Source organism: Solea senegalensis, unplaced genomic scaffold (genome assembly GCF_019176455.1).
Source record: "Solea senegalensis isolate Sse05_10M unplaced genomic scaffold, IFAPA_SoseM_1 scf7180000015660, whole genome shotgun sequence".
Classification (NCBI taxonomy): domain Eukaryota; kingdom Metazoa; phylum Chordata; class Actinopteri; order Pleuronectiformes; family Soleidae; genus Solea; species Solea senegalensis.
This window is the reverse complement of record NW_025321408.1, coordinates 474-24943: the sequence shown is the minus strand read 5'-3', so window position 1 is coordinate 24943 and position 24470 is coordinate 474. Positions and strand designations below refer to the sequence as shown.

The window sequence follows — 24470 nt, the reverse complement described above, 5'->3', positions numbered from 1 at the left end:
TTTTAAACAGAGACCGAGCCGAGCGGAGGTGACACGCGCCCTCCTGACATTTGACCCTCATGGGGAAACTCCTGTTTCCAAGAGGAGGACGAGAAGATGGAGGATAAACATCCGCTTTGTGGTGTTCTATCCTCAGGGGGGCGCTGTGGTAATAAATAATGTCATTTAATGTTGAAAGCTGCAGCTTTGACAAGTGAGATCCAGACTGAGGTTAGTTTGTGTGGGTTTGTGTTAGTTTGTGTTAGTTTGTGTTGGTTTGTGTTAGTTTATGTTAGTTTGTGTTTTAGTTTGTGTTGGTTTGTGTTAGTTTGTGTCTCCTGAAGGACAAACATTGACAGCTGTTGTCTCACCACACAGTTGACGTCCATGCCGGCCTCCAGCAGAGTCTGCACGGTGCTGTGGTGTCCGTTCCGTGCAGCCAGGTGAACGGGAGTGTGTCTGCGAGTGTGACTGCTCATCAGGTTAGGGTGAGCGCTCACCAGCATGCGCACCACCTGACACACACACACACACACACGTGAACACATATGAACAGGGTGTTAATAATCTTTAATATATAAAATAATGTGCAGTTACACTGGAAACACGTCAGGTTTGATCAAAACACTAAAAATCTTTTTCCTTCTTTTAAATTGATCATGAATCAATATTTAACTGACGCTAACATGCGTGTTCTTGTATATTATATCATATCATATTATATTACACTACATCATACCATAAACTTCACTGTTCATTTTTAAATGTACCTTAAAACCCATTTTTACGTTTTTATTGTTTTAATTTGTGTTGTTTGAGTGTTTCCTGGACTGTTTGATTGTTTTACAGTCTCGGTCTTTTCTTCTTAATGTTTCTATATTTTATTGAGAAATAAAGTTGGATTGGATGAAGCTACAAACATGCTTATGCACACAGGGCTTTTTTAATCTTTTACAAAAACAAAGTAATCGAAACAAAACAATTGTCATTATTATTATTATTATTATTATCATTATTACTCATTTATTGTGAAAAGAATTGCTTTTAATGTTGTAGCGGTGTCTGACTTCCTGTCCCACTCCAAAATAAAACACTCACATAAAAGTGAAGTCCTGTAGATAAAGAATAGATATTTGAAGATAAAGTTCAAAGCCACGTTTTTTTGTGTGCAATAAATTAAAAAAAATAAAAAATTGCGATTTAAATTTTGACCCAAACAACGTTGATGATCATAAATGTTGGGGAACATTTCAGCTCAGTTGAGATGCCGTCACTGACCTGCAGGCGTCCGTACAGCGCTGCCAGGTCCAGAGGCGTCTCCTGCTGACTGTTCCTCATGCTGGGGTCGGTCAGCTCCTGCAGCAGCACTGAAACCACCTCTGAGTGTCCGTACTGGGCCGCGCAGTGAAGCGCTGTTTCCCTCTCGTGGTTCTGTTCAAAAATAAAGAGATGAAGAGAGGAGGAGGAGGAGGAGGAGGAGGAGGAAGAGTGGATGAAGAGAGGGCAGGGAGACGAGAGGTGAGGAAAGGACAGAAACATGATACAAGAAGGATGGAGGGAAGGAGAGAGGAAACAGCTGAGAAATCAGATCGATCATTAGAATGACCATATGACATAATTACTGCTTTCATCACAATCAGTAATTTAATGTCAATGCTTGTTTGGATTGTAAACTGGTTTTAAATGCATTTAATAACTATTCATCTAATAATGAGTCACTGAACTAACGCCTGGAGACAAATTCAATGGAATAAGAAAAAAAGAGTAAAATAGAACGGTAATTATGCAGCGGCACAGATGGTGTTACACAGAAAGGAGCGTTGATTATTAATTATTCAATTATATAGAATTGATGAAATCATTCAAACAAGCTCTCTGATTGTTCTTTTTCTGTCAATGTTTCTTTGAAATCCTTCAAGTGTTTTCTGGACTAAATAAGACATTTTTACAAGGTTTAGGGAAAATGAACTTCAATAATAAAACTAGATTACAGACATTAACAAAGAGAGATTACATCTCAACTTCATGTGTCGACTGTGACAATCACAAACCACAGCATTTATCAAAAAGATAAATACAGACACATGTAGAGAGTGTGTGATCTACCACACAGGACTGACTTCAGTGTGGTCTGTACCTGCTGGTTGACCCGGCAGTGAGACGGTCCGTGGTGGACGAGGATACGGACGATGTCCACGTCTCCCTTCCATGCAGCCAAGTGCAGCGGGAAGCAACCTTTGCTGTCTGCGACGTTTGTGGACGCTTCAAACTCAAGCAGCTTCAGAACCACGTCTCTGAAACACAGAAGCACGTGACGCAGAACTCAAGCAGCTTCAGAACCACGTCTCTGAAACGAAGCACGTGACGCAGGGAGCCTCAAGCAGCTTCAGAACCGTCTCTGACACAGAAGCGTGTATGCAGAACTCAAGCAGCTTCAGAACCTGAAACACAGAAACGCGTGGCGCAGCTTCAGAACCCGTCGAAACGAAGCACGTGGCGTAACCTGAACCGCGTCTCTGAAACACAGAAGCCGCGTGGCGCAGATATATAAACTCAAGCGGCTTCGCGTCTGAAACGGCAACTTCAGAACCGTCTCTGAAACACGAAACGCGTGGTATGAGAACTCAAACGGCAGAACCCGTCTCTGAAACACAAACACGTGTACATGAATAAACTCAAGCAGCTTCAGAACCACGTCTCTGAAACACAGAACCACGTCTCTGAAACACAGAAGCATGTGACGCAGATATAAACTCAAGCAGCTTCAGAACCACGTCTGGTTCAAAAATGTCTCCTGCAGTCCAAGTATTTATATTTAAATATGTAAATAATTTCTTTCTTACTTGTATATTGTTTATTATCTATTGTCGAGCTGCTGTAACGCCGTTTTCTCTCCACTGTGAGATAAATAAAGTTATCTTATCTTAAGTGAAGGAGGAAATCCACATCTGTTGTGATGTCACATGACGCAGAACAAGTGCAGACATGTTTGTGTAGAAAATGATTTTCTGTGTTTAACAGAATGAAACGTTTACCTGTGTCCGTTGAGTGAGGCGTGATGCAGCGGCGTGTATCCTGAGCTGTCCGTGCAGTTCACGTTCAGGCCTTTCCACATGCTGCAAACACACACACACGCACGCACGCACACACACGCACGCACGCACGCACGCACGCACACACACACACACACACACGCTGCGCACACATACACACACACACACGTAAAGAAGGTGAGACACAGTTTTTATTTTCTTGGTCTTTTATTTGTATTTGATTTAGTTTTGTCTCGTCTTTGCTGCAGCTGCTTTTAGAAGACAAGGAAAGAAGGAAACAAGGAAACAAGGAAATGACAAAGTGCAGAGAGACTCATGTTCCTGGTGGAAGGTGCCAAAGTTATCTTACTATATTTTAAATAATAAAAAAGAGGATATAACACTAGAACTAAGGAAGTTCAAAGTGTTTGTTGTTCTTGGTTGTTTTTGGACTTTCAGATTTCAAACTAACACCAGCGATCACAGCATTTAAAACCTTAAAGGTGACATAGAATGTTTGTATCACACATATATGTGAGTTGACACACACACACAGACATGAACTGTGACCAATTCATTACAACATGGTCTGTGAAACTCCATCCCATAATAATCCACGACTCAAAGTGATTCATTGTATTGCGATGCGTCAATCAAACTGCATTTATATTCCATCATTAAATGTAAATAAATGTTTTAAACTGCTGTAAATATGTACAACACTAACCTGAAGAGATAAAATATTTATTCACTGGTTCAAAATATGAACCAGTGAATAAATCAAATAAATCACAGACGTGTGTGTGTGTGTGTGTGTGTGCACTGACCTAACAGGTTGCTAAAAGAGAAGACGAGAGCAGAGTTCCACTTTGTCCTCGTCCTCTCTGTCACTCTCTTTAAAACTGAAGTACTTCAACGTCCAGAGTGTGAAAAATAGTGACATCTAGTGGTGAGAGACGACTTTATTTTTCTCCTTCATTTGCTCAGTAAACTTCTTCTTCTGTGAGTGCTGTTATTTTACACTTATAGTAAACGTTAAAGAAATATTAATAAGTGTCAGGATCAGCACGGAGATCACAGAGGAAATATAAACACTGATCCAAATATCACATCAATGTTTCATTTAACACAAACTGTGAAAAGATAAAAGACATAAACACATTCTCTGTGATCATGTGAGCGCGGTGATGTTAGTATCATTATTATGTTTGTACTGTCAGCGTTTAAACATCTTTATCTCTTTAATCTCAGCTTTTATTTTTACTGATATCAGAAATCAACTGTGAACACAGACGCCGTCAAACTGCTGCACAAAACAAGGAGGAGTGCACCAACAAAGATGCTTTCATGCCCACGCACACGCACGCACGCACACGCACACACACGCGCGCACACACACACACACACACACACACATAGAGTCAAAGCCAGAGTCAAATAAAACGAGACCTGCACAAATAAATGTGGTCACTTTGTGCAGCACTGTGTACACACTGTTCTCACTCTGTGTGTGTGTGTGTGTGTGTGTGTGTGAGCAGAGGGAGGCGTTGCGTTCACGACACCTTCACGTGTCGCACAGAACACAACGTCATGTTGTGCGTTCACTGACACAAATACAAACACTGATGCTGTGGACTTCCACATCGTTCGGGAACACGACTCCAGGAAGATCCTGTATGAGTTCATACATCACCAAAGCTGAAATCACTTTGATCTCCTTCAGAGTAAGAGTTGGTGGTGGAGACCAAAACAGAGGAAAACAGCAGAGGACGTACTTTAAAACACACTCACCGAGCCTGATACATGCTACTATTTTACTTCCTGCTCTGACGAGGTTCAGCTGAGCTGACTGTGACGTCATCAGACTGCCGGCCTCTGATTGGTCAGAAAGTGTCGCCACTAAAGCCAACAAAGTCCGACTGTAGGTCAAAGTTGCAGCATGATTGTGTCCACGGCAGCTCAGTCACACAACAGTCACACAACAGTCACACAACAGTCACACAACAGTCACACAACAGTCACACAACAGAGTCTCCATGAAGCCGGCCACAGCCAGCACAGCTGAAATGGAATTAGGAGGCAGCATGTGATGAGATCCCGGAGGTGAGCTGCTGCAGCAGGAACGAACATGTTCTACAGCAGGAAAAGTGCTTTAAAACAAAGCTACAGTGTGTAACTAACAACAAAAGCAAGTAAGCATCACATTAAATCCATATTTCATGAATGAATAATAGAAGTAAACAGTTAAACACGTATCAGCGTTGTGATTCACACCTCTGCTCCATTCATTTCCTTTAGTGTTCAGTGTTATTATAATGAAGAAAAGAAATGTAAAATAATTGTGGTTTTCACTGAGCTGAACGAGCTGAATATGCTTGATATGAATGTGTGAGCCTTCAAGCAATTCAAAAACATACGAGGGCAGAATATTCTCACTCTTCAGATGTCTCATTTGAATTATTTCTAAAAGACCACGCAGGAGTATGAAGCCTTTCAAGTGGTAAAAAAAAAAAGAAAGAAGCACTTTCTCTCATCGTGGACGTTAAAGTCGCACAAAAGTTGAGTCAACATCAAAGCACAGCATCGTCTTCAAAGGACAGGAGCGAAGACGCTGAGAAACACCTTCGTCCTCCCGCCGAAACGTTTGAGACGCCTGATCAGACCGATGCACCAGGTAATCTCAGATAATCTGAGATCATCTGTCAGACTTCCCTTCTGCGTGAGTGTGTATGAGTGTACAAAGATGTGTGAATGAATGAGTGAACAAAGATGTGTTAATGAATGAGTCAATAGAGATGTGGGAATGAATGAGTGAATAAAGATGTGTGAATGAATGAGTGAACAAAGATGTGTTAATGAATGAGTCAATAGAGATGTGTGAATGAATGAGTGAATAAAGATGTGTGAATGAATGAGTGAATAAAGATGTGTGAATGAGTGGAAACTGTAGTAAAAACTAGAAAGGTTCTATATAAATACAGACCATAATACCAACTGTTCTTCTGATTTGGTAACAAGTAACAAAGAGAGTTGAGGGAATGTTCAAGTTACTAGAAATATAAAGTACAGATATGTGAATGTTACATTAACACACATAGTTTTTGAATGTTCTAGAATTTTCTCTCACAAACGGTCTAAGAGTTAAAAACCTAAAATACATCCCATAAACACACAAAAAACGCCCTGCGACAACCTCGCATCACCTGACACTTTCAATACGAGGTCAAGAGGTCACGACTCCTATCACAGGAAGTCATTTATCTTTACAATTATCTGGAGAACACACATGCACACACACGCACACACACACACACACACACACACACGCAGGCACACACACACACACACATACCCATTACACACAGGTTACATACACACAGGCACACACGGCACACACACAGGCACACACACACACACACGCACACACACAGGCGCATACACACACACACACACACAGACACATTAGAGATACAAGAAATACCAAGACAGAAAGACACGACACAGACAACAATATGACATACACACACACACACACACACGCAATCGAGTAGCTGCACTACATCCCACTGGGATTTAGGGAGTGTATTGATGAAGCCATTGATCTTGGTTGGTGGTTTACTCAGCTGTGTGTGTGTGTGTGTGTGTGTGTGTGTGTGTGTGTGTGTGTGTGTGTGTGTGCGTGTGTGTGTGTGTGTGTGTAAACAGGAAGCTGATTCTCTGTTAGCCTAGTTTCAGTCAGTCACTCCAAACAAGTAGTGACTGACTGAGACAAGTTCTCCAGAACAAAACAATCATTAGAACGTCATCTTTTTATGAACCAAGTAACTACACAGAATATTATAATAATATTATTATTACATCTAACAGATGCTGGTTAAAGTGATTTAAATCTAACTTATTGTTTGAGGACGCGACCATGACAGATCTCATCTTTACACGTTAAAGTTAAAGGACGCCATCTTTAAAGTGGGCAAACAAATCAAGACCGACACTTGTTTTGATTCAACACAAGGAGACAGACAGACAGACAGACAGACAGACAGGCAATTAACAATATTATTTCAGTTCGAGAGCTTCTACATAAAAACATCAATTTATTTTATAATGAAGCAGCTGTCACATAAACCTGTCACCAAAAATGTAGAATATGAACAATTCTATGTTGTCTTTGTCAATACTTTGACAATAAGCAAAAATGACTTGTGTGAAATCAATGCACACAGATAAAGACCAAGTTGTCCTCCTGAGTGATGAAGATGAATGAAGACGTTATTCCACTTTAAAGAGTAATAATGTATCGTGTTTGCAGCACAGACATGAACAGAACCTCTATGTTCAGATAAATGACACATGTTAGTGTCGCGATCACGTTTCTACACATGAACCAAAGTGTCCACAACGACAGCACAATGCATCACGTGACCCCAGTGTTCACCACTCAGTCTGCAGAGTCAGCAGCTTTACCATTACTTAATAGTCATGTGATCATCAGGTGAGAAACGGTCGCATCGAGTCATCGTCATCGTCATCATCATCATCATGCAGGTGCACGTCTAAAGCATCGTCATCATCGTCATCGTCATCATCATCATCAGCAAAGGCCTCGACGATGAAGTGGAGGTTTACTTGGAGGTGAAACATGAGACAAAGAAACTGGTTCACTCGCTCACAAACTAAACATTTACATGACTTTGTTCTGTGTGTGTGTGTGTGTGTGTGTCAGGGCAGTAGCAGGGAGCCATCATGACCATATAAGGTCTGACAAGCTTTGCTTTTCCATGTTTCCGTCTCTCACTTCTGCAGATTTATAAACAATGAGCGACCTCCGTCAGGAAATTCTTTGCATTGTCTTCTCACATATACTGTATTATATTATATTATATTACATTATATTATATTATATTATATCATATTATATTATGTGTGTGCGTGTGTGTGTCAGACCTGCCATTTTGGGCTTTAGCCACTTTATTAGGTACACATGTGTCACTGTTTAACACAAACTTATCAGCCATGGTCGAGACGAGCTGATGTAAGTGACTGTGTACCTAATAAAGTGGCAGGTCAGTGTATAAAATGACATGAACGTATTACCCCATCATTTCATTTGACTGCTCTGAAACCACAGAGGTAAACACACGACAGGTAAACTGTGATCTGCACTTAATCCACGCAGGTGTCTCCAGATTATCCAAGAGATCCTCATTGTGACATCACTGTATGGAAACCAGCTCAGATTTACAGATTCAGAGGAACTTATTTAAAAAGCAGAGAACATTTTTCCAACTTGTCAAAAGCACAAAGGAGACAGTGTAGCATGTTGTTTGTGAGGAGCCAAATAAATATTCATGTTTTTCAGGATAAATATTTACAAGCGTGTCAAACTCCTGATGACAATCTTCAGTTCATGTTGGTGTGTGTGTGCGTGCGTGTGTGCGCGTGTGCGTGTGTGCGTGTGTGCGTGTGCGCGTGTGCGGGCATCGTTCCCAATGTTGTTTGATGTGTTGACTCCGTTTGGCAGAAAGAAGCATGAAAATAAAGCTTGTTCTGTTTCTTTAGTAAAGAGCTTTAAAGAGGCAGGAAACTCAACAACAGAGGAGTATTCATGTGTTCATGCATCTCACCATCCCTGCTTTCATATGTTTATCATTATATTCGATAATAGTTATTCGATAACGGTGAGAGTGGTTTTCTCCAGTATTCTAAAGTGTAATAGGAGTTGTTAAAGTGTGATGAGTGGGAGACATTTACACTCCAGTTTATATTAGCAAGTCAAATTGTGAACGTGAAGGGAAACTGTATTGATTCTGTAATGAGAGGAAATGAAACGCTCATCATCCCTGAGGGGAAAGTGAAGTGTGTGTCGGTCAGTGACTCATCAACACGTCTAACCCGTCTGTCTGTCTGTCTGTCTGTCTGTCTGTCAACGAGTCAAAGTAAAGACAAAAGCAAGTGGAAGCAGATCCATTCGCTCTAACGGGACAAGTTAAACGTAGGAAACCATCAACCACCATTTATCTGCTTTATACAGATCTATCATGACTCAGCTCGATACTGTGACGTCATCAGTCTGCCGCCCTCTGATTGGTCAGAGAGTCACTGAAGAGTCAGAGCGCGTTAAAAAGACACCAGTTCATCTGCGACATTTACTAAACGTCTGAGTCACGGACGAGTCAGCTCGTTCACCGACAGGAAGTCATTCTAATGATTCTAATGATTCAGCAAAACGTTTGTGTCGCGTACAAAACCACGTCAGGGCATAATATAATATAATAATAACAACAATAATAATAACAATAATAATAATAATAATAATAATAATATACCTTTGTTACTACTAAGGAAAATAAGATCAAACCTCTTCATTTATGATGCTGTGTCCTGTTTTTAAGCTAAGCTAAGCTAAAACAAGGAGGCTTCTCATGTGCGCCGTTCATGCGTTCATGCTGTTCATACATTCATAATGTTCATACATTCATACTGTTCATGAGTTCATACATTCATACTGTTCATGCGTTCATACTGTTCATGTGTTCATACTGTTCATACTGTTCATACATTCATACTGTTCATACATTCATACTGTTCATGTGTTCATACTGTTCATACATTCATACTTCATGTGTCATACTGTTCATACATTCATACTGCTCACACATTTATACTGTTCATGAGTTCATACATTCATACTGTTCACACATTTATACTGTTCACACGCTTTATACTGTTCATGCTTCATACTGTTCATACATTCATACTGTTCATGCGTTCATACTGTTCATACATCCATACTGTTCATCATACTGTTCATGTGTTCATACTGTTCATACATTCATACTGTTCATGTGTTCATACTGTTCATACATTGATACTGTTCATGTGTTCATACTGTTCATACATTCATACTGCTCACACATTTATACTGTTCATGAGTTCATGCGTTCATACTGCTCATGCATTTATACTGCTCATGCGTTTATACTGTTCATGCGTTCATACTGTTCATGCATAACTCGTCCATGTGTCGCTCTCTTGTTCTTGTTGCTCTTTCCCAAACGTACTCACTATTCTCCTCCTTGTTCACACACACACACACACACACACACACACACACACACACACACACACACACACACACACACACACACACACACACACTGACATGCGCAGTGTTGTTTGTTCACACACAGCTGCACACAATTATCCACCACAAAAAAGGTATTGAAGCCATGAGTGTGTGAGCCAAGCTATTTATCACAGCTATCAAAATAGCTCGTCCCTGAACTGTGTGTGTGTGTGTGTGTGTGTCTACATACTGTTCATACTGTTCATGCATTCATACTGTTCATACTGTTCATGCATTCATACTGTTCATACTGTTCATGCATTCATACTGCTCATGCATTCATACAGAACAGGGACCCTGCTGACGATCAGCCTGACTCTGTCCTGGTTTCTCCTCAGAGTTTGATTTCTTTGTCACACACAGCTGCAAATGTGTGGGTGCGTTTGTGTGTTTGTTTTAACTACTGCGCGCGCACACACACACACAGACGTTATTTCCCAAAGATAACGTCATGTCAGGGGACAATGACATCATCAGCCTGCCGGCCTGTGATTGGTCGGGCAGTGACGAGTCATGAGCGCGACGTCTTTCATTGATAAGGAAACATCTGAATCTCGACCTCGAGCATAAATCTGAAGGTTTTTTGATTTTTTTTCAGCTCAAATTGAAAATGTGCATAAAAAACGCTGACTCTTTATTTACAGCTCAGTAAAACAGAAGCAGGTCCTGAATGTTTAAATAAGAAAGATCAAATCAAAGATAATGGCTCCATTCTTCACAAGTCATCTGCACAGACTGATTTTAGCCTCTTCTCAAACCACAGAGCTGATAAAGGAGAAGATTATTACATGAGAGGCAATTCATTTAGCTCAACTAAGCCATAGAAGAAACACGAGTGGCCTCTGGGATGTTTCATTCTGTGACTGGTGTGTGTGTGTGCGCTTCGTTATCCAGAGATATCCGTGTTTTCACTCAACACGTTTTTGTTATTTGTATTACATGAAAAAGCTTCTCTCTGTGTGTGTTTTCCATGACACACATGAATAACTGAACCTCACATGCATTTCAGCCACGATTCTTTACAGACTGAGCTGCTAAAGTCAGTAAACAAGAACACTATCGTCTGAGTGAGAAAAAGAAACTAAAGTCATCAGAACTCTGCAAGCTGGTGGAGGACGACAGACAGAAAAACAGATTTAAAATGATTTCTGTTAAAGTTATGTTTTGAATGTCAGAGTGATCTTTCATCATCAGACTCAAACCTAATCCTGCATCCGTGATCCACATCAGTTCATCATCTGCATAGAGATGCACCCCATTATTCCATAACACATGAAACATAACCACGCATTTCTAACTCGTATCAGAGCCCATCTGTGGTTTGAGGCAGAGACGCTGGTTTGTGTTCTGTGGACATTCCATTGTCCTGCATCATCTGTTGTGTGTGCACAGAAGCTGATTCCAGCTTGTTTGGTAAATGCAAAACATGAGAACGGTGCAAAGGCACAAAAGGAGAAGAAGCTTTTCAGCATGAAACTCACAACAGCAGAGGAAACAGCCAAGTTTAAGATGAATGACGAGCGTCGGGTGTGCAGCGAGCACCTTTGACACTCGTCTTGTTTTTGCTTTGCAACAACACACCTGCACCAATACAAGACGTCTCTGTTTCTTATAATCTCAGGCACAACGGTGGAAACACAGCGTGGTGTAATTTAGAGTGTGTGTCAGGCCGTTTAAAGAGGAACAACACACACACACACACACACACACTGAGAGAAAAGTGCGCACAAACAAGAGCCAATTACAGAGAAACATACAATTCTGTGTGTGAGTGTGTGAGCAGAGTGTGTCATTATATATGCAAAGAGGCTTGCTGTTTTTACACATACTATAAACAAACACCATCGTGTCCAGTGAGATCACGCACAGCTCTGACGACCTCACTGGCTCATGTCTGTGCTTATTAAAGATGAAAGTAGATTGTGTTACGGCGTTTGACGTAAAAGTCACAGCTGTGAGAGCGTTATGAAACAAAGAGCGCACACAGCTCATGCTTCAGTAAACCTAAAGGCTATTCATGAACTTCAATGTGCTCTCAAGCTGTGAAAATCATCCATGTAAATCCAACCTCACTTTCAGGAATTAAAAATAAATTCAACCAATTTGCCTGCACGACTCTCATGTTTACTCTGTTCCTGTCACGCACCAACACATGGTGGGAAACGACCGCTCGTCCTCGCTCAGATGAGGCCGGAGGGAGGGAGAGGGAGGGAGAGGGAAGGAGAGGGAAGGAGAGGGAGGGAGGCCAGCGTGGGAAACTCCCACACAACAAGACTTCATCTCACTGCACTACCTTTACACATCATCGTCATCATCATCATCATCATCATCTCTGACACCAAATTAACATTTAGTCACTGTACAACTTCCCCATCATCATCAAAACAGATAAATGAATGATCTGTCCATGATGGACGGATGGATGGATGGATGGATGGACGGATGGATGGATGGCTTTTATCTAAAGCCAGAGAAGAAGTTGTCGATACAATGTCACGATACGACGACGATCAGTGTGTTACAAAACACTCATATCACGATATTTGTCAAAGTGAAGAAAACAAACACAACAGAGCTCAAAGGTCAAAGGTCATAAAGTCTGTGGATTGAACGTGGACGGAGCGTCTGTTCAATCCTGCGTTAACACCTGGCTGCAGTAAAAAAAGGTACAGGCGCACACACACACACACGCACACACGCACACACACGCACACACGACACACACACACACACGATTGATTGATTTTTGTCCCCATAAAGTGAGTGTGTGAACAGGTTTAGGTCTGAGTTGTCTCAGAGTTCAGCATCAGTCCTGACTTTAACCTCAGAACAAGTCGAGCTCACAGGTGTGAAGCTGATGACTCAGCAGAAAGCTCAAGTGCAGAGTGGATGAAAAATAATAAAATAAAACTACATCGATGACCAGTTTTCATCAATACAAATGAGCATTTTAAGATTATCATTTAGCTGTTGGGAAGTGGGAAACATGTTGATTAGTTAATGATAATAAAGTTTAATCCTGTGACATGAACAGTGTCAGAGATTTAAACACTAACATCATCAGCTGATCATGATGATGTTAGTGTTTAAATGAAACCAGGATTTCTCTGGTTTCTTTCCGTCGTAAACAACTCTGGTCTATATCCAGCGTCTCTCCCTCTGACCTCTGACCTCTCACATTCACCCGGCCCGTTGTCTGGGAGACACAGAGGAGACGGGGACAGTGTGTGTCGTCAGGAAGCAGCAGGACACACACACACACACACACAGATGTCCTGGAATGACTCAGCAATTCTCACAGACACAGTGAAGATACATCGTATCACGGACAAGGTTTTTGTAAAGGTTCTGACCCACACTCAGTGTCAAAGAGGCCACACGTCTGTCTGTCTGTCTGTCTGTCTGTGAGAGACGCTCACTCACAACAACAAGAGCACAGCGAGAGAGACAGACAGACAGGGATGGAGCAACGCTGCTGACAGATCAGTGTGAAAGCAGATGAACTGTCGGTCACAATCAGAGAGACTGTGAAGACCGTAGTTTAGGATTCAGAGAAATAAACAGCAGCTGAGTTCAGCTCAGTTTGGCAGAAAAACAGAATAAACTAAGCCATAAAAATAATAAAAAAATAACATTCATTATTATTATTATTTACTCTACAACATTAAATCTTAGTGATGGTTCTGTGACACACACACACACACACATTATACAAATTAAAAGCATACATTTATATTAAACATTTTCATATAAATACACTAACATATGAGTCCATCTGTCACGCACACACGTTGACTGACAGGTGTCAGCACATGGACACAGAGTATGAGACACGGGAGGACAGACAGGAGGACAGACGGGACAACGATGGAGAAACAGAGAGACAGACGGAGGGAGAGAAACCGTGAACACACGTGACTCTGTGATGAAACCGTGAACACACGTGTATGGACACATTTGGGCCCCGAAACGTGTATAAAACATGCTGTTATCAAATTAAATGAAGCAGTTCAATACATTAAAAAGCTGGTTTAAGTAAATGAAAAAAGGCTAGGGTTAGGGTTAGGGTTAAGGTTAACCTTACCCCTAACCCAAGCTGTACTTCGGAATCAGCTATAATAAGGACATTCTCTGACATTCTCTGACATTCTCTGGCCCTAACACTCCTTCGTAGTTCAGAGACACTGCAGGCTAAAGATTTAGCATTAGCTGAGCAGTAAAACCACATCGTCAACAATTATTCATCATAACATCATTAAGCATATTTTTATAGGAACAGTGAGAGATCAGAAGAGATGGGAGTGGGTGAGGGTACAGTGTATCATCATACATTAGGGTGAGGGTACAGTGTATCATCATACATTAGGGTGAGGGTACAGTGTATCATCATACATTATAGAACCCACACCAAAGGATTTTGTTCCATGTCAATAAAACTTCTGTAAACTGGAAGTTAAATGTGTTTCAAGGATGAAGAGACAGAAATAGACAAAGAAAAGAATAAAAGAGCTGCAGAAGTAACCTGGGAGAAAATCCATAACCCCGCCCCCACAACCTTCCTCATCCTCTTCATCCCTCCTACCACGGCTGCTACCCCTCTACTATCGCTCTCCTCCAACCCACCATCACTCTCTCTTCCTGCCTGCAGGCGCGCGCGCACACACACACACGCACACACACACGCACACTGCAGCGCACAACAGTGTGTGCAGCGTATAATCAGTGAATGGCGTGATGAGCAGGTTACTCTACAGAGAGAAAGACAAAGACGTTCATTTACTCATCACTTCAGAAAAAACAAAAAAGAAAAAGGGAGGAAAACAAGGGGGTGGAGACCGAGAGGAGGAGAAGGAGCTATAAAAATCACACACACACACACACACACAGAACTGACAAAATAATATTCACTATCTAACATTTAGAATCTGACGTTATCACGTCGTGACTTCTTCCGCTCCACTCAGATGTCACTACAAAACTCAGTAGCCAATCAGCAGGACCATGGATGTTCAGCTTAGGAAGCCCCGCCCATGGTCAGAATCACAAACACAAAAGAGGCGGAGCAAACTAAATCTTGACCACAGCAAACAAAGTGTTTTTTTCACACAAATAAAATACAATATTTTGAATTTCTTTACGAACACATTTACTAAACATTATTGTTGGCTCTTTGTTCCAGTTTCATCACGTCGTCTCATGTTTGTTGTAAAAGTCACAGAATCAATGTAAAGGAAGGAAGGAAGAGACAAAACACAGCCAGTCCGGGAGAGACATTGAGATTATGGGATGGTGCGTAGGTTGAAGTCAGCAGGGGGTCCAGGATTCACGAGCGCTTACTCAGCAGAGCTCGTGTTTCCCTGTTTTAACACCGAGTCACAGACGACAGAGGAAAATCTGAGCATGTTCTTATTCTTCACTTCAATACATGATTATTTCTTCTTTTCTTTGTTTTCTAAAGAAATAAAACAACACACAATATTAACCTGCACCACAATTCACTGAAAGAGCAACAATGACTCAGCTTTCCAACATCGAACATCCCAATGATGCATCTTTTCAATGTTTGATGTTTGATTGTAGCTGCACATTTGTTTAGTAACTAACACTGACGACTTTGAACCTCTGAATGGATGGAAAACTGCAAAAGTGCAATTATGGACAAAAATATTCAAAGCTCTAAAGAAAACAGAGAGTGTGGAGGTTAGAGGTCTAAAGCCTGGGGACAGTCACTCATTCATCCTCTCAAACACTTCCAGCCCTCGCTCTGTTTTAGACCCAAAATAACGTCCCGCACGCTGAGTTTAACTTTTCAGGACACATAAAGTTAGGACGCTCACTTTAGGACAAAGTCAAACGAGCACTTTGTGAAACATGTCAATTACGTTAGACAGCAGATGAATATTTCTTAAACAGACTCATTTGTCACATACTTCTCACACTGGGAAACACGGACAGACAGACAGTCAGGCAGACAGGCAGACAGACAGGCAGAACGACTGAGGCTCGCCATGGAGAAGATGGAGCTTCAGTCATGAACAGAACTGTGAGTCAGGTCAAAGACAAATCTATGTTCCAGCTTCAGCTTCATCATCAGCAGCAGCATCAGCAGCAGCAGCAGCAGAAAACTAACACTCAACCACTCACACATGCATGAAACAATGCTTTGTTTAAATGTTTAAACAATGCTGTTTAAATGTTGGTCACAGTGAGAGTTTAACAAACAGATCATTCCACTAAAATATGACTTTAATTCTCATTATAAGTCGATAAAACCATAGAGGTGAGTAGAGACGACAGCTGTGCCAAACAACGCTCACGACTAGAAAAACATCCAGAGCTTTGTAATAAGTGTGATTATTATTTTACACCAGATTCAAAGACAGACTAACTGTGTGTGTGTTTATTTACACTCACATTCATGTGGTCCTTATCAAACGTGTGTGTGTGTGTGTGTGTGTGTGTGTGCGCGCGTGCGCTCCAAACATCATATTATGGTCTGTATGTCAGAGTTAGTGAGAGAAAGAGACAACAGGTGATCTGTCTGCTCACACACACACGATGCAGCATGAAACATGAGAGAGAGAGAGGACGACAGAGAGAGAGAGATACGGGGGGAGGAGGAGGAGGAGGAGGAGCAGCTCCTGCACAGTTTAGGAGGAGAGAAGAGTGAGATGGAAACAAAGCTGAACATCCAGGGAAGCAGATGGACAGAGAGGAGGAGAGAGAGAGAGAGAGAGAGAGAGAGAGATGATTGGGTGTGTGTGTGTGTGTGTGTGTGTGTGTGTGTAGGTCTCAGTTTCTTTGGCAGGATGCTGCAGCAGAGTTTGGCCCAAACCTAATGGAGACGTAAGAAGGCTCTGAGTTTGATCACTCACTCACACACTCACACGCACGCACGCACGCACGCACGCACGCACGCACGCCTGGAATGAGTGGTGACTTTTCATCAGTGATTCAAACTAAATGATAAAATGAGTTTATAAACATGAAAACACAACAGTCTGGAGCCTGTATTTCTAAAACACAAGTGTTCCCCTCCTGGCCTGAGGAGGCGCTGCAGCAAGAATCCTCTTTGATGTGAACATACGACACACAAACGCTGCAACAACACACTCACATTTCTCCCGCCTATCGTTTTACACACACGTATGTTTTGGTTGTGTTTACCCACAATGCTCTGTGTTGTCGTCCTCTTCCTGTGTTGGGGTCAGAGTTCAGTTTACAGTCACACAAACAAACTGGACTTTCAGAACAAATGAGCTCAGGTTTGATGAAGAAGGAGCTGCTGTGAATGAATGCCGCACACGCACACGCACACACACACACACACACACAGTGATGTACAGCAAACATCATCTATGACAAAATATGAGCCGTTAAAAACCACTGAGATCATTGATTTTCCACAGAACTGCAGCGACTTCCCTACATCCTGTGTGTGTGTGTGTGTGTGTGTGTACACTGTGTGAGAGGGAGTCCACGGTCACGTCCCACTTGGCGGTCCAGTGTGATTCTCTCAGTGAAAAAAAGAACCTCATGACTTAGGAATGCCATGAATGGCTCAGACGCCTTAACATGGGAAACTGTGCATTGATTCCAGGACACAATTCCCATAATGTTCACACACACACACACACACAACACACTCACACACTCTCACACACACACACACACACACACACACACACACACCTCTGCTGACTCACTCATCTGCTACAGCACAAATGCCTCTCAATCAGAAGGTGTGTGAGACAGACACAGACACACACACACACACACAGTGTTTCCCTTCAATCTCCTCAGCACTGAAGTCATTTATTGTGACATTCAGTGATTCATAGAGCAAGTGTGTCGTGTTGTGTTTGTACACAATCAACACAAACATGAGTTTAAATGCAACCTTTTCTCCTTTATATGTATTTATAGCAGGTTTTTAAACTCTTGTTTGTGATAATGATTATAATCCTTCTCACTCACAGGAAGAAACACAACAACACAACACAGACGCACACGAGCAAATACCAATAACAAACTTCACTTTCAACAAAGTACTGAACTTTATCTCCACCAAAAATGTGTTAGTGGGTCAAGAAGCATGTAGCACGACCTTTGACCCCTGAGGGCAGAAAGTGGCTCCACGTTTGAAAAGTAACACGTGACATATCTTACAAGAAGTCCACATATTAATATCAATATCAATATCTGCTCTGAACTTCATTCAACAAAAGGTTTTTCCTGCAGGTGAAGAAGCTGATGAACTGTGAAGGTGCGCGCACACACGCACACACACACACACACACACACACACACACACACACACACACACACACACACACACACACACGCACACACACACACGCACACACACACGCACACACACGCACACACACGCACAGTTTCCTCTGCTCCTTGTGTTTAACTTACTTAGAATCAGGATTATAATAAAAAGGCAGACACAGTGAGAACTGTAGTGAAATCCTGGATTAGACCAGATTAACTTCTATCCTTTTTATTCTGAACTACATCACTTTGTCGTCATGTGATCGTTGATCTTTGCATTTCATTACTAAATCAGCTTTTTATACTATTTTATTTATTTATTACTTTATCGTATCATTTCTGTGGTTTTCTCCTTTAACAGAGTAAGAGTTTGTTCTTTTCTCCTTTAACAGAGTAAGAGTTTGTTCTTTTCTCCTTTAACAGAGTAAGAGTTTGTTCTTTTCTCCTTTAACAGAGTAAGAGTTTGTTCTTTTCTCCTTTAACAGAGTAAGAGTTTGTTATTTTCTTTAACAGAGTAAGAGTTGTTATTTTCTCCTTTAATAGAGTAAGAGTTTGTTCTTTTCTCCTTTAACAGAGTGTTGTTCTTTTCTCCTTTAACAGAGTAAGAGTTTGTTATTTTCTCCTTTTAGTAGAGTGTTTTTGTTCTTTTTCTCCTTTAATAGAGTAAGAGTTTGTTCTTTTCTCCTTTAACAGAGTAAGAGTTTGTTCTTTTCCTTTTAATAGAGTAAGAGTTTATTTCTTTTTCCTTTAATAGAGTAAGAGTTTGTTCTTTTCTCCTTTAACAGAGTAGCTTATTCTTTTCCTTAATGAGTAAGAGTTTGTTATTTCTCCTTTAATAGAGTAAAGTTTGCTCCTTTCTCCTTTAACAGAGTAAGAGTTTGTTCTTTTCTCCTTTAACAGAGTAAGAGTTTGTTCTTTTCTCCTTTAACAGAGTAAGAGTTTGTTCTTTTCTCCTTTAACAGAGTAAGAGTTTGTTCTTTTCTCCTTTAACAGAGTAAGAGTTTGTTCTTTTCTCCTTTAACAGAGTAAGAGTTTGTTCCATAACGTGTTAAAAATGCTGTCAATGAGATCAAACTATTGACATTTAATAAGCTGACAAATCAACACATTTATGATAAGAATGAGTTGATCATTTATGAATTGATGAATAGTTGTTTCAGGACCTTCATGTTCTCATGTGCTGTACATTTATATCGTTTGATCATAAACTGCACTTTTAAAGGCACACAGTGAATATTTCGATATTTTTCATCCTGAATATTAAAGGTACGCGTTGGTATGTGTGTGTACACACACACACACACACACACTGATCATTTGTCATTTTCACACATGGGAACTCCCCTCCCTCCCTCACTCACTCCCTCCCTCCCACCCACCTTCGTTTCCTCCCTGGTTCCCTTGCCTCCTCTTACCTCAGCAGGTTGGTCAGAGGGATGGACCCGGACCCGGACCCGAGAATCCCCTTCTTCCCACTCAGCAGTTTGTCCACCAGGACGACATTCCCGGTCCGGGCAGCTTCCAGCAGCTCGTGCTCTTTCCCCATCCCGGACACAAGTTACAGCGTCGCGGCGAAGATGAAACAAATCCAGCGAATCTCCCATAAATCCTCCTGCTGCTCCTCCTGCTGCTGCTGCTGCTGCTACTACTGCTCCTCCTCCTCCTCCTGGGTCTCCTACTTGCCTCACAGTCCACTGAGGCGAAACATGCGGAGGTTTCTCCTCCTGCTCCTCCTGCTTCACGGTGATAAAAGGAGGTTTATTGAAGCTGCTCCTCCGTCTATCACACGTTCACACACACACACACACACACACCTGCACGTAATCACCGTGTTGTCCTCGCGCTGCTCCTCCGGTAGAACCTCGGTGAAAACACGCGCGGCAGCTCCGTGAAACACCGGTGAGAAGTGAAGGGGGAAAAAGAACCCCGATAAAAGTCTTCTTTGTCCCCGCGGAGCCTCCACCTGACGCCGGCAGGTGAAGCTCTCCGGTCCCGCTGCACTCGACTCCTCTGCCCGTGCCGTGAGCACCAGTGGCCGCCGGTGTCTGCTCTGTGTGGATCGTCAGACCCGTGTCACGTTAGCCGGGATGCGATAGAAGCGTTTCCTGTCACGCCTTTCAAAATAAGATTTCCGGAAAATGTTGAAGTTTTTCTTCTAGTTTGGTACAAAGAGTAAAATACTATTAATGTTAAGCACAGTTACTCATTATCTGTCAAAATTATGTATTTATTTAATTCATTCATCACTTTTATCTTCATTGATGAACTCAATTATTGTCATTTTATACATGTTCAAAGAAATCTATATTCATTTTATCAAGTGTTTATTCATTTCTCTTTTACTTGAATTTTTCATTACTTTCTATTTTGTAAATTGCTTTAATTCATGAGTATAACTGTTTAAATGCATACAAATGCTCTTTAATGATGAAATAAACTCAGAAAACAATTTGAACGATTTGAACCAAACACAGAATGACATCAGTGGAGGAGTCGCGAGCTAAAGTCCGACAAGAATCAAACCCAAAAATCAATTCCTGTGATGAGGAGGAACTATATTGTAATGGAAAACCAACTGGGACCATGTGGTGGAAAAACGGCATTAGTGGTTTAGCCACCGCTTTTGTGCTTTTATTTTGTAGGTAAATAGGGTACACTTCCTGTGTGGGTGTGTGTGACTTGTCGTTGAGGATGGGCGTGGAGATGAAGCCACAACATCATCAGGAGGCGATGATGCCTTTGTGTTAGAGAAAGAAAAAGAAAAAGTCACATGATCGTTGTTGCTACTTTCACGCCACAAAGTCTCTCCATCAAAGTGGTGCATGCGCAGTGTCCATGTGTCCTCCCCCTCGACACACACACACACGGCGACAGGTGAGGACCGGAAGTGTCCTTCATCACCTCTGTCACGTGGACAGTGAGAAGTCATTAGCCATGTGTGATGATTGGTAAATGATCAGAAACCGCTGTGCATGCTGGGACCTGCACCATGTCTCACTCTGCTGCTGTTTCATTACAACCTGTGACTGAGAGACAGACACAGAGAGACAGACAGGTCCCTCATAACAAGTGTCCTGGCTACTTTCTGAACCAAAGATCTTTTTAGAATTTTAAACATTAAAATGCCGATGATTTATTTTTAGTCAGTGTTACAAAAAGCAGGAAGAGTGTTTGTTTTTTTAGATCCTCGTCCTGACGTCTGTCCTCCTCAAACTCTGTCCATTAATAAGACACTGAACTGACTCACACTGCTGAATCAAAAACCAGCTGTTTTTCAGTCAAATTTGACCTGGAACAGCTATAATATGTGTATGTATATATATATATATACATATATAAGTAATGTTCTGCACACAGTCACATAAATGAACATGTTCATGCTGTGGTTACATAAACATTCTCGCGCTGTGACTTAGTCGTTATCACACAGACGTTAAGCTTCAGAATGTAAACAGAGCAGCAATGTTCTCACACACACACACACACACAGTTTTAATGCCCTGCTATGACTCACTGTTGCTGCTGCTGCTGCTGCTGCTGCTGCTGCTGCTGCTGCTGTTTAAAGTCCTGACCATGTATGAGCACAAACTGTCGTCTGTTTAGAGCCGCACACATAAAATATGCAACTAAACTGTTTGAGCTGTGGGAAACAAATCCTCGTTATTTATGATGTTTTAACATTTGATTTTAAAAGTATTGAGCAGTGGTGAGACATTCAGCACAGTTTATGAAACATCAGTGTTTATAGACGCATACAATCACTTATATATCTAACATTGTTTGTTAAGACAGGGGCGGGGTGAGCAGAGAACCACCACTAGATGGCACCAACTCTTTCACACTGGACTTAGAAACTCAATGTGACAGAAAAATAAAGTGCAGAAGTAAAATGTTAAAATGTAAACTCACCACAGAACGACAATGTTTTCTTCTCAGCACACAGTGATGTTTCACGTCACGCACGGCCGGACCAAGCCTTTGTGGGGCCCTAAGCCCCTCCCCTACTTTAAGAGAATGAAAACAGCAGTAAAAAAGCTTTTAAATTGGATTCTTTTTATTTTCCCCAACAGTTTTTCAGCAGCTTTGACAGACAAAATACAACTTATTACTCTTTTATATCTTTTTCTTTCACCACAGGCTCTCAGAGGGTGGAGTTCACCAGAAGGGGGCACTGTGAGGAAAATGATTTTGCAGAGAAACCTCGAGTTATGACGGCCACACGAGTACACACACACTCAATGTGCTGAGAATTCAAAACCTATAGTCCTTTTTTATTTGCTGTTAAGTTAAGTTTAATTATTATTATCATAATATATATTATGATAATAATAATAATAATAATAATAATAATAATAATAATAAAATGACTGGAGAGTTTTCCCTCCTGACGTTGTCAAAAAGCATGAACAGCAGCAGCAAATGTGGTCAATTCTTGTCCATGACATAAAGACACAGTCAGCTTCAGCGAGTGTGTGTGTCCGTGTGTGAGTGTGTGTGTGCGTGTGCGTAGTTGTTTTTGTTGCTTTTACAGTGCCTCGGATTTCAAAAGTGCTGCACGTATTTACACGTAGAAAAATAGGAGGGACAGAGACAGGAAGTTCATCCTCGAGTTGTAATGAAATGCTTGTTCTGGCTGACACACACATGCACACACGCACACACACACACACAGAAACACTGCATATCCATTCAAAGTTGTGTAGAAAACTCCCGTACAACAAACACTCGTGTGAATATGAAAGTTTCCGTTTGTGCAAAAACATTCCTGCAAAGATTGGACATTCAGAGTTCTTCTACATTAAGCTCGTCTACAATTATTAGCTGCTCTGGTGTTTTTGTTCTTGTTGATTTAAATTAACTTTGACAGCAGAAATGTGGGCGGGGTTAGGGTTTATTCTTCTTCCTCTTTCTGAGTTCAGACGATCGAACACCGAGCATCTGAAATTGTAGAGGGCAGCACGATCATTATTAATATCATTATTATTAGAAGAAGAGGAGGAGGAGGAGGAGGAGGAAGAGGAGCAGTGACGGGGAGTAAAACACCAGCAGGAGTCATAACTGACTTGTTTTTTGACTTTTAGTCACACGATGTGGGACTTGCACTCATGGGCGCCCCCGACAGTTAGAACATGGTACTGTCTGTTATTACTCTGGTCAAATATGTATTCTATTATATGAAGGTGCAGAGTATTATGGCCGTCACCATTGATTTCGTTTGATTCTCCATCTTTTTGAGTAGGACATGGCAGGACGTGGTCACACTGGGGGCGTGGCTAAATCCTGGATTCGAACTCTGAGATTTGATGGTGAAACTTTAATGAAAGAAAACGCCGTGGTCAGGGTCAGAGGGGGACGATCGGTGAAGTCAGGCTTCATTTAGTTCATGTCTCCAGATGAACCTCTATGGTATGGTTTCTATGGTAACACAGATGCTGCAGTTATTCCTCTTCTGCTTCCTGTTTGCTCCTCCTGGTCTGTGATTGGTTGGTGTGAGTCAGCCCAGCACACAGGAAATGAGCTCTTTGTCATCATCACCGCGCTCGTCCGGTCCTCTCACTCCAAACATGTGAATCCTCCGTCCACAGTGGAAACAAACAAACAAACAAACAAACAGGTAAACACAGGTGTCTGAGTCTTCTCTCAGACTCGTTAAAGTCTAAAGTCGTTAAGTGAGAACAAATCCCTTTTCTTGACTTGTTGAATCACTTTGATAAAGCCTCGCTGGCTCGCCGGCGCCCCCCGGTGTCAGTCGTCATGGCTGCAGAGTTTAAGTGCTGTTGACTTTGAGGTTCTTCATGCGGTGAATGAGCGAGTCCTTCTCCATCTGAGCCTCAGCCAGCGCCATCTTGGCTCGAGACAACTCCACCTTCAGACACTCGTTCTCCTCCATCAGCATCTGAGGAGCAGTGAGGAGACGCAGTCATGTGGTTTACTCCTGCTCTGACACCTCCTTCACTACATTACACAAAACTGTATCATATCACATGAATAATAAATACTATATTACTATTATTGTTATCATCATTATTATTATTATCATCATTAGTATTATT

General features: G+C 41.6%; 1 protein-coding gene across 1 annotated transcript in view; it reads right to left on the bottom strand.

The window, feature by feature from the left end:
• The window catches only part of LOC122762431 (ankyrin repeat and sterile alpha motif domain-containing protein 1B-like), a 36592-nt gene extending 15984 nt beyond the window's left edge, over positions 1-20608 (bottom strand). Inside the window, exons 1-5 of the mRNA XM_044017614.1 lie at positions 19833-20608; positions 3015-3095; positions 2117-2273; positions 1258-1410; positions 351-494 (exon numbers count right to left, since the gene is read on the bottom strand). Coding sequence (XP_043873549.1) covers positions 351-494; positions 1258-1410; positions 2117-2273; positions 3015-3095; positions 19833-19963 — 666 coding nt within the window. The 5' untranslated portion in view covers positions 19964-20608. The remainder of the gene's footprint in view (positions 1-350; positions 495-1257; positions 1411-2116; positions 2274-3014; positions 3096-19832) is intronic.
• Between the last annotated feature and the right edge of the window lie 3862 nt (positions 20609-24470).